Genomic DNA, 12,003 nt, shown 5'->3' on the forward strand with positions numbered 1-12,003 from the left:
TGTGATCGATCGTGGTACGATCTAAGTGTGGTCGGTCGCGGTACGATCTATATGATGGAACGTGGTACGATCATGTGATCGATCGTAGTACGATCTAAGTAATCGATCGTAGTACGATCTAAGTAATCGATCGTGGTACGATCTAAGTGATGGAACGTGGTACCATCATGTGATCGATTGTGGCACGATCTATGTGATCGATCGTGGTACGATCAATGTGAGACCTTTTTTTTGTTTAAACAGCTCTAATTTGAGACCCTTTTTCTTTTTTAAAAAAAATATTTAAACGGCTGCAATTAGAGCTGTTTTGATCAAAACGACTATATTTCAAACTGTTTTGTTAAAACGGCTCAAATTAGATCTGCTTTAAAAATGACTCTAGTTTGAGCCCCTTTAAAAACGGCTCTAGTTTGAGCCGTTTTAAAAACAACTCTAGTTTGAGCTGTTTTAGTTAAAGCGGCTCTAATTTAGAGCCGCTTTTGTGAAAACAGCTCAAACTAATTTGACCTGTTTTAACGAAAACGACTCTAATTAGAGCCGTTTTCACTAAAACGGCTCAAAATTAATTAGAGCCGTTTTAAAAAAGCAGCTCAAACTAGAGCCGTTTTAAGAAAATGGCTCTAACAAAAAGGCTCAAAAAGCCCTTTTTTTTTTTTTTTTTTTTTTTTTTTTTTTTTTTTTGTAGTGGTTGTGAAAGGAAACAAACTAAAGAAAAACAAAAACAAAAAGAGGAAGAAGTCTCACACTCTCTCACGACCGAGTCTCTCTCTCTTTACGTGTTTGGAGTTTATTCTAAAAATATCACCAAACTAGGTTTGTGATATTTTGGGTAAGTTTTAAATAAGCTTTGTTTTAATGTTTTAAGGTTATTTGTTAACAATTTATTAATGTTTTAAGTTGTGTTTTAAACAGGGCTTTTGAAGTAGCGCAAATAATTTATAAAACACGCCGTTGTGATGCTGGAGTAAAAATTACTATTTTATAAAAGTGACGTTACGCTGTCCAAATATTTTAAAGTATATTAGGCATTATTGATACTAATGTCGTTATTCTATCAGATTTTATAAGATTAAAAGATAAAGATTATTTATGTTATTATTCACTTATTTTAAAAGTTTAAAACTCATTAAATATATTAATGAGGTTACTATAGTTATTTGATATAAAAATAAGCCATATGTTGACTTAATCCTATTTTGCTATCTCACTGTTTTAGTTAGAATAACTGAAGCAGTACCTGCTTTAATATTATTTAATTAAAAGTGGTGTTAAAATGATCCTTATTTAAATAATTATTTTAAATGTAAAAGGGTATTTTAGTCATTATTTATAAATACTGTTATAATGCCCACATGAAATATGTGGCATTATAATTAACCAATTTTATACGCCGTTGTTATGTTTAAATGATGTTATGAATTATATTAAGGTTTAAAAGATAGAGACGAGAATAGTGTTATGATGTATTTTTAGTGAATTATATTAATTCACTATCGTTGGTATTAAATTATATTGCAGTGAACATTTGTGTGAACACTTTTTGGAAAAAGAAAGAATTGTGAGTATTTCTTACTCACTAGGTATGATATGGTGGTCTTTAGTAATGTAGTGATGTCTTTTTTATTTAATTGTATGCAAGTTGCGTGGAACATGTCTTGTTTGAGATATTATTGTTTGGAATATTGAGTATATTATTGACATGAATAGTGAATATGTTGATAAACTGTCATTGCATATTTTACTATGAGAAGATATGAACTGTTAATAAGAAAGACGGAATGTTAATGACCCAAGGCAAAGACTATGGGTTAAAGTCCCAAGGCATCAATCAATCAACTAGACCGAGGGTTAACGTCTCGAGGTAAAGACGAAAGGTTGTAGTCCCAAGGCACCAATCATGAATAAAGGATAAGACCGGTTTGGTTAGAGACCCACGGCACCAATAAAAGGAAAACAGGTGGTTAAAGTTTCACGGCGTCTATCTATGGTAAGACCAGAGATGGTAAAATACCCACGACAATGATAAGACCGTATCATGCGTTAAAGTCTCATGGCATCTATCTATCCATCTATAAATGATAAGACTGTATTATGCGTTAAAGTCTCACGACATCTATTTGTCCATCTATAAATGATAAGACCGTATTATGAGTTAGCGTCTCATGACATCTATAAATGAGACTGTGCGTAAATGAGATTGTGCATATATATATATATAACTGTCATCACATTGTTGTATAGTATACTTTTAAATAGACCAATATCTCATTATGTTATTGAAGACTGTTGACTCACTTGACCACAACATAGGATTGTGATGATAACCACAATCACATGCAAGTTTGTGCAAGATGGAAAGCAGGATGGAACTACTAGTATTTATATTTAAAGATAAGACTTTTGTTACGTAATATTTTTATGTGTTGATTTGTGTTACTTGAAAACAATTGTCAAGTATTATTACGTGTCACATATGGCACTTATATTATTGTTTTATGTGTAAGTCATGTATGAACGCCATATTATTTTAATTATATTATGAGGTAATTTAGTCAATTCTGATGTGTTGTTTTCCCAGTTGTTAAGACAAATATATATTTTGCTACCAATTTCTTAACTCTGATGATGTTGTAATGTTATGCAGAAATCGAAATTTTCACTTACGTTTTTTTGTAAAAAGCGGGGCGTTACATAACAGATAACCTTGGTTTTGTTGTCTTGAGTTTCTTGAGGTTGTGTGCATTGAGATTGCTTTTTAAATTCTTGTGCATGTTTGCTTGCATTGTTGATGTGTTCATGCATTACACATCAGTTGCATAACATTCATTTTCTAGGTTGGGGAGTTTGAGTGGTTGTAAGGAATGTCTCATACTTAAGTAGATGTCTGCCTAAGATTGGTAGGAGTGACACACACAAGCACAGTTTTGGTTGTGCTTCGCCTATGCTTAGGTGATTAATGTTTGTGCTCTTTTTTTTCTTTTTTTTTTCAATGGTGGTGTAGTTTTTATAACACATTCTTTTGGTTATTTCTACAATTAGTGGTATTATTCCTTGCTACACTTTGACATCTTTGGTATGATTTGATATATCTTTGATTGTCTTTCCCTTTGTAATTTGGTGACAAAAAGGGAGAGAACTGTGGATGGTTATGATATGTCAGGTAGGGGTGAAAATGTGGGCGAATAATAACTGCCCACATCTGTTATCCACATATGCGAATGTGGATGCTATTTTAGAGTTTGTTAGTTTGCAAATGCAATTAATAACCGAATCCGCATTCCCTTTACACACACACACACACACACACACACACACACACACACACACACACACACACACACACACATATATATATATATATATATAATAGAAATTTAATTAAATTCATGAAAACGACGTCGTTTTGAATTTGGTAAGTTTAAGATCTTTAGGTTGTGTTAGGTTTTTTATCATTATCATCTTAAAGTCAAACCTCTCTACATTTACTTTTCTTTTCTTTTTTTTTTCGTTGAGATATCCAAATCTCGATTATTCTATGAAACAATGACCCTCTATTGTTAATAATCATATATTGTGTAACAAATGAAATCTTAATTTATTTAATCTTACATATAGTAATAACCGTATTATTTAAGTATGCATATAAATTTGGATAGTAATCCAAAATGGCCATTACCGCATATACGGATAGCGGATAATAACTGCATTCAATAAACGTAATAACCTCGCGGATGTGGATACCTAAAAGTGATAATCGCATTATTTGGATGTGGATGCGGATGCGAATATTATTAATAACTGCAACCACATCCGCATCTGCATTTTCACCCCTAATGTCAGGTCTAGATACTTTGATATGATTATGAAATGTCATTTTTATGTGGTTGGAGATGTTGAATATTTCCTATATCTCTGTGCACATAATGAGTTTGTTTGAGTGTTTCAAGTTTCAAGACAAAGTTTGATCTACTTGTGGTATGATATATTAGGATTTGAGTCTTACGAGGAACAATGTAACTCATACGTGTCTATAAGGTTTTTGTCATCGAATGACCAAATGAGAAGTTTGTTAGGTTTTGCAATTGACTCATTTCGTATTCAAAACTTTATTCTATGTTTTTGTGTTTTGGGTAGTTGTGTACTTAGGTCTGCGGTTGAAGTAACTTGAAGATACTGCTAAAAAACTAAGTACAGAGTTGGGTGTCCAGATAGGGCAAGAGGGGTCTTGACGATATCTATGAAATGTGATTCTAGAAAGTATCTGTTAATTGAAGAATCCAAATGGCCTACAGACAAGGAAATTTAGGATAGACGTGTGTCTGGGCAGGACAAGGACATGTTTGGATGGATGGAGCTCCAAGAACATCCCATTAGTAGAGATGTCCGGAGAGGCCTGTAGACAAGAGTTATCCAAGAAAGACCATGTCTGAGTAAACTGACAATATCTTTTGATTCCAAAATTGGATGAAGACAGGCTTGGTAGCATTGGAAAGCTAACTCAAAGGGATAGAACTTTGTATTTCACAAAGAGTTTCTAATTCCGATATGTACTAGGTCAAAACGGGCTCACAGTAGAAGTCTGAAAAGCTGGAACAAAGAGCACTCATTTCCTTTCATGTCGATACATGCTAGTCTGCCGTTTGAACATGAATAGTGCCATTCAGACAATTATATCCTAGAGTACATATGAATAGTTTCGTCTAAACCCTAGTCCACTTTGATTAAAAAGCCTTGTTTTTTCAAACCTATATAAGGATCATAGCCCATGACCTTGGGTAAGGTTGAAGGCTATTTCTCAGCTACTTTGGAGAGGTTTAAAATGTGGTCTTTGAGCCTAAATAGTGCCTAAGCCTTCTCCTTCATGTGCTAAGAGAAATATATGAGTTAAGAGCTTTCATTGTTTATTTTCTTGGAGTGTTCCATTCAAACCACAGTTATTATACATCAACAACAACCGCTGAAGTTTACTGATGGGGTTTGATAAGGATTCTTCTAATTGAAGAACGATCAACCTTGGTGTTGGAGTAGAGACTACGTGAGAAGTGGGTTGTCCTATAGATCGTTTTGGTAAAATTAGATAAGGCTATAAGTTTTACTATTGCCTGGAGTTAATTTCTTCTTCATATGATTGAGTGAAATCTTGGTTTGGCTACCCTGAGAAGGTTTTTTCCTTGGTGTCAAGGTTTTTTTCTTCGTCAACAAAAATATTGTGTTGTGTGTTTGTTGATGATTTCTTCATTGGTGGTTTGAAAATTTATCACTCCAGTAAATTAATATAAATATTGATAACTGTTGTGTTTTTATTGCTTCCACATCGTTTGGGGTCTAAACTTGTTCTTTCATCATTTTTCAATTTTACTTAGGGAATAACATATTCACCACATGACATTATGTACACTAAAACCATGAAATGATTACTCTCAATTTTACTTGAAATTCTATTCGCTTCTAAACATCTCTTTTACAACTTTTGACATCTGTCAGCATGTGTTGGAGTCCATTAAATGGTTTTAAATGCTTACAACTTTTGGTTCTAATAACATAGTGACACATGTTAAAAGTTATAAAAAAAGTTGCAAATGTGTTATATTTTATGTTTAACATTACTCTTTAAGAAACCAATGTTTATTTTATAAACATTACTCTTGAATTACAATGTTTATTTTATAAATATTTTATATATCTAAAAGTCGGTGTATGATAAAATTTGGTTTGAAATGTTAAAAGGAAAAAAAAAAAAAAAAAAAAAAAAAAAAAAAAAAAAAAAAAAACTAGAAACCGATACCAAGGATCAAAAGCTGCCCCTACAGGTAACTTATTGCGGCAAACGTAAACCGCCATGACACAACGAGGAAGGGTTTAAGGCAGATATTAGAAAGCCGCCACTACAAGCTCTTATAGCGATGCTTTCACCGACGTAGAAACACATCTATGGTTGCCACTGCCCCCAACGCGCTTTTTCTATTATCACTATTAAACTTCTACCTCATTATACAAATACTTCTAAGCATGTATATATATATTCTACAATGAGAAGCAACACGAACCGGTCAGATTATGTTAACACAATGACTACGTATGGTTAGTCATTGATTCGGAAACCCTACAAGACAACCACAGGTCAAAGTGGAGCATCGTTGGTGGTCGTGGCACCACATCCGATCCGATACTTAAGTCAATAAAAGTATAGATGTAAGGTGATAAGAGAACGAAAGAGATAGATAGATATAAGGGTATATTTGTGCCTAGTCTCCTCTTTTAGTTGTGCGCTTGAGTAAGGAAACTGTACGTCGTCAATCAGCTATCGATTTGGCCTTCGATCATGTTGGAGATTGGGAAAATGACTCTTGCACAATAGTTGTGTAATTGTTGTGTAAGGTCTTAGATACATAGAGTGGGTCCCATGTGGTGAGTTCTACTACGAGAAATGATCTCTACACTCATTTCTCACAACAGCTCCACAACAAGCTGACGTGGCTGGTAATATTTTATTATTTTTTTGTTTTGTTTTCATTTCTTTTTGTAAAAAAATAATAAAATACTACCAGTCACGTCAGCTTGTTGTGGGGCTGTTGTGAGAAATGAGTGTAGGGATCATTTCTCGTTCCACTACATAGGTCCCACATGGAACTCACACCATGTCTCTAGAGTGGTGTACAACAATTGCACAACTGTTGTGCACCAATCACTCCTCTGGAGATTATAATCCACCTTCCTTTTGGGGTTTTAGTAGTTTTTACCTTTTTTAGAGGCCCGATGAACCCTGCCTTTTTGGGCGGGGTTGACTGGTCTTTTTTCCTTTGTAGGCTACCTTTCCTATGTGGGTGTACACGTCACTTCCCAAGAAGAACGACTGCCTGATACTAGATCTTTCCTCCTGCACGTGAACTCCACGCAAGATTGAGTTTTGGTGGGCTTGCCAGCCCCTTCTAGCCATGTTTGGGCCGACTTAATACTGGGCCAGTGGGGGTTGCGGGCATATGGGCCCTACAGGAGTTGATTGGGCTAGGCATCCATTCTAACAGTCTTTCATTTCCAGCTTAGGCTGCTTGTGTAGGCCAATAAAAATTAAGCTGAAATACGATTGTAGGCCCGTTCGAGATTATAACCCTACTTTATACACCATGCCTAATGCTTCCCTTGGTAAGAAACGAATCGTTGCAACATCATTTGCAGTTTCTCCAATTGTACGCAGATCGAGGAACTAGAGATTGGAACAAAAATATGAAACTTAATTGACTGCAGAAGACTTAATTCGAATGAAAAGAAAACACATGAATCAAAAGATAATAGCGCAACATTTTAAGGTACCCAGTCAAAAGTGTTTTAGAAGACATCCATACATCTCATGAATACTCCAAACACTGGATTAACATAAATCCTTAAATCCCATGCTGTCTGGTTATAATATCACAAAAGTTTGGTTTACTCCTTTCTTTTCTCCCTTATCCTACGTGGGGTCATCTGAGTCTTCCATGTGCGTGCTACTTTTTTATTCCACTGCATGTCTAGGAGCAGCCTTGCTCATTCTTCTTTTGGTCAGCTCAAATCCCTTATTGAAAACTGTAATTAAAAAAGTTAAAGTAAGCTAAAGCTATCCTTGTCTCTATCTTCATGTTCCTTGCTTTGTCTCTGATCTTTCACTTTCACCATTGATGAATCATGTGCTTAGCCAACCATGTAAACTCTTTTCATTGATTCCATCTCCCCAAAATCCATGTCACCCACATGTAATTGCACAGATTTTCCGGGCCCCTTCATATCTTTTTTTTACATTATTTACAAAAGGGTGTCAAGGATATTCATTTTGTGCAGTCATGCACATTCATTGTCTAGTCAGGAAGCAACTTCGCAATATAATATGGTGGGTCAGTGGGCTGGGAAGAAAAGTGTTGAGGAATCTCTTTGTAATTTACCTTCCAAAAATTTCACTTTGCTCATCTTCTCTTCACACCAGTGCATTTGTTCTTCACTCATGTCAGTCATTCTCATAACCCTAGACACCACTTTCAGGTCTATTAGTCCCATCAATATCTCCATCTCTTCATTTGCCGTCAATCTTCTTTTTCTCAAGCATTTACGAACGCGCCGAAGATCTTTAAGCTTCATCTTCTTCTGCACAGTTTGTGTGAGACACAGATATTACAAGTTGGACAAAAAATAAAAAATAAAAAAAGAGAAAGGTTTCCTTTGACATAAATTCGTGTTCTAAAATCAAATGCGGGCTTACTTTTTTATTAACTTTCTTCATCAGGTGGAGAAGAGTTGGATCAACTGAAGTTCTTCGGCTTCTCCTGAAAAATGCTGATATGATCTGGCATGGTTTTGCCTTGTCAGCCTTGAGAAAATACATGAAAGTTCGGATTCCGTCTTCCATTATCGTAAGAAATTCTGCTGATGAAATTCTTGATCCAAAACCATCCTCCTTTTGATCATCTTCTGAATCTTTAAAAACACATTAAAACATTCATCTTCAAAATATAGAATATGGAAGTAAATAGAAATTCATATGAGTTAAAATTAATAAAAATGTGAGTAAACTCCAACAGGTTGGCACAAGTGGTTAGTGCTTTGGTCTGGATGCCTCATCAAGCATCAGGTCTAAAGTTCGACTTTATTGAATACAAACAACTTTTTGGGGCCATATCTGTTAAAGTATTAATTAAATGAATAAATGTACCTCTTCTTAATAGTTTAAATTTTTGAAACAAGTGATGATTTAACATGGTATATATTAGATCGAGCAAATCGAGGTTCTAAGTTCGAATCATTTCTCATTTCATTTACCTTTCATTTCAATTAAATATTTTATGTATTGAGTCTCACCTATTAAAATAGTGTTAAAATATTGATTAAGTGATTAAATTTACTTATTCCTATTAACTTAAGCTTTTGGGAGATCAAAGTGGTATTTAACAACGTCAGCCAGCGAAAGCTAGAGCTTTATCCGACCCATATGAAGGGAGCGTTTTGCACGGTGTCTGAGGCAATCCAATCGGGGTGAAGTACCGGACATCCGGGTTATAAAAATGAAAAAAGAAAAAAAAAAAACAAACAAACGTGAGTTGCTTCATAATTAAGTGTATATACCTCGGTATTCTGGAACTAGAAGCAATTTTGGTGCCAAAAGCCTCATCCTGGCATAAATCTCGGGTCTTCGGCCTTGCTCATAAGGTTCATTCTCAATGTATCGCTGTAAAAGAACTTGGAATTGCTGAAACTCTTGCGCGACATTGGCAGGACAGCCGGGGTCAAGATCACGGCGTGAAGCTCTCTTCTGCAGAAAATTCTTGTAGTTCCAATTAAGAGCTTCCCATGTTAAGCAAATTTGAGCCACATACGCCGCCTCCAGTTCATGATATGGGTTCTGTCGACGGCTATCTGACGCTCTCTTGTTTGCCGTCGCAAACTTATGAACAATTCTCTCCGATATTGATCTTGGACACACTTTAATAGACCTAAGCGACTCTGAAGTTTGGTTGTTATATGATTACTATAAAGCTTATTTTCCTTAAGAATAAGAAACATATAGCGTTGAAAAGATATATACAAGTATATAAATTGGTATACAATAGTAAAAATCAATCTTTAGATAATAAGTAATTGTAAAAAAAAAAAAAAAAAAACAAATCAATAGCAGATTTTCACTATCAGTACATCATCACAGTTGTATGACAGTTGTATAACGGTCTATTATTTAATGCTATTTAGTATACTGATATATGACAGTCATACAGTTGAGAAGATGTACTGACAGTGAAAATAAATTCGTCATTGTATGACAATCGTATAACAGTCTATTAAAAAGATAGCACAATTAGAAAGGGGAAATACCTGTTTCATGTAGCTTCTGTGCACTGATTCTGTCAAGGAACATCATTTCTTCATCATATTTTTGAAAAACTGTGTAAGATTCCCACTTGGGGCAACTCCTCCGCGAGGAAGAAGAAAATGGATCCTGATCAGTCCCTGAATCCCTATAATTAATCGAGCTTCTCCACTCAGACGAGCTCTTAGATGTGGAGCCAACGGTGCAGGAGTCACCAAAGATCTCATCATCCTCATCTTGATCAGCTACAAGCTTAAGCTTCTTTTTCTCCAACTTGGATGGTGCAATAGTAATGAATTTCTCGTCCTCGGAGAAATTTGTCTCTGCCTTCTTCTCTTCATTTCCTTCGCAACATCATCATCATCATCATCAGATAGAGTGGAAGTGTTAGTACTACATGTGACTAATGTAACAAACTTTGATGCTAGACATGATGCAATTAATCTATATACGTACCGTGACGGTTTTTGTCGTTGTCGATGGTTGTTATTGGCATGGTGGGACAGCCTTGATTTGGAGCAGAGCTGCAAACTGAATCAGTCTCTATCGGAGGGAGCTCCTCATCTTCAAACATACGATCTTCACCTTCGTGCGAGTCATCAACAGAGAGAATTTCAGGGGCATAATCTTCATGATCTGGGTCTTCATTTGTGCTCATGAATTCTTCAGAAAGAGTTTGATTCCTTTGAGGGTGGTTGTTTGGATGAAAGAACAGAGCTTCACCGCCATGAATGATGTCAGCCACCAGATCATGATCTTTCTCAAGGCACTCAGCATGAAAAAACCCTTCTCCTCCTCCTTGTGCTTCTTCTTTTTCCTCATCCTCCGAGAACAAGTTATATTCATATCCATTTTGGTTCCTGCAAAACACAAAAAATTCAATTAAAAAAGAAAAGAAAAAGGCAAGCAAGTACACTGGAAAAGGATAAGAAGACCTGAGAATGATTGGATTGCTGCCAAGAAAATGGAAGAGCTTAGCGAGCAAATGGGTGGCACAGTAGAAGAAGAGGAAAAGAAGAAGGAAGAAGCTTGAGACATTGAAGAAGAGGCTAACAAAAGCTTCTTCTTTCGAACATGGCATTTTCTTCTTCTTGGCTGAAAATGATCTTCCGAGGCACTCCTTCACAAAGCAAAGCAGACTCCTAGAAAAATGGTTCCCCCGGGTTGCTTTCGTGCCATCTCTCCCTAGTCGGTCAAAATGATCCGTTTCTTTCCTATTTGCAAAATGTCTAATTTGTCCTGCAATTAATGTTAACTTTACCTTAATAATTATTAATTTTTTTCAATTATGAAAAAGAAGTAGACATTCTATTTGTTTAGTTCATAAATTATATATATATACAAAGAAAACTCTCTTTTCTGGCGTAATTATAAACGCACGCTAAAAATTATATTACTATCGTCATTCTTATAAAACAAAAAATCTCGTTGTTTATTTAAAAAATGCCAAAATATCTCGTCATTTATTATCTTTGACTCGATTAAGATAGATTATTAGCTTAGAAAAAAAATTAAGATAGATTATTAGAAATAAGTCTATGACATTTAACTGATAATCCTAGCTAGCTCCAGGCAGTGTGTAAACCCAATGAGAATTGGAATTTTATGTATAGTTAAACAAAGGGAAAAATATATATTAACCCCTCAAATTACCACTTTTTCTCCGGATGGCACCCCGAACTATCAACACTTGCACTCCGACCCCCTAAACTAACACTTTCTAATTTTTTGGCCACATCCATCTATTTATACCGTTAATTCTAACAGAAATTGGCTAAAAATCCGAAAATACCCCTCCCTTAACCGTGAGAATTTCAAAGTGTAAGAGGGGTATTTTTAGAATTCTGTTTAGAATTGATTGCATAAATGGACAGATGGGGCCAAAAAAAATCAGAAAGTGGTAGTTTGAGGGGCCAGAATCTAAGCATTGGTAGTTTGGGGGGCCATCCGGAGAAAGAGTAGTAGTTTAAGAAGCTAATATGTATTTTTCCCTTAAACAAACCAGGAGGAATCATCTTTAAGACTCTTTGCATGCTTTAAATAAAGTAGAGAAACCTTGTATTACATGGGTAATTAAATCATAAAATCCTATATATCGAAAAAGATATAAATAAATAAAATGAGACTAAAACCAAGTTACACGCATTGGTAAACATTTATGGATTCTGCTTTAC

The 12,003-nt window shown here is 35.2% G+C and overlaps 1 protein-coding gene across 1 annotated transcript; it reads right to left on the bottom strand.

The window, feature by feature from the left end:
• Positions 1–7,275: 7,275 nt before the first annotated feature.
• Positions 7,276–11,004, bottom strand: LOC133865280 (uncharacterized). The gene is made up of 6 exons (XM_062301657.1): positions 10,765–11,004; positions 10,286–10,689; positions 9,835–10,173; positions 9,091–9,468; positions 8,231–8,445; positions 7,276–8,115 (listed from the first exon to the last, which is right to left on the bottom strand). Exons 1-6 carry the CDS (start codon positions 10,908–10,910, stop codon positions 7,870–7,872), a joined length of 1,728 nt encoding a protein of 575 aa, XP_062157641.1. The 5' UTR covers positions 10,911–11,004; the 3' UTR covers positions 7,276–7,869.
• Positions 11,005–12,003: the final 999 nt, after the last annotated feature.

The sequence above is a fragment of the Alnus glutinosa genome, chromosome 4, assembly GCF_958979055.1.
Source record: "Alnus glutinosa chromosome 4, dhAlnGlut1.1, whole genome shotgun sequence".
Taxonomy (NCBI): Eukaryota; Viridiplantae; Streptophyta; class Magnoliopsida; order Fagales; family Betulaceae; genus Alnus; species Alnus glutinosa.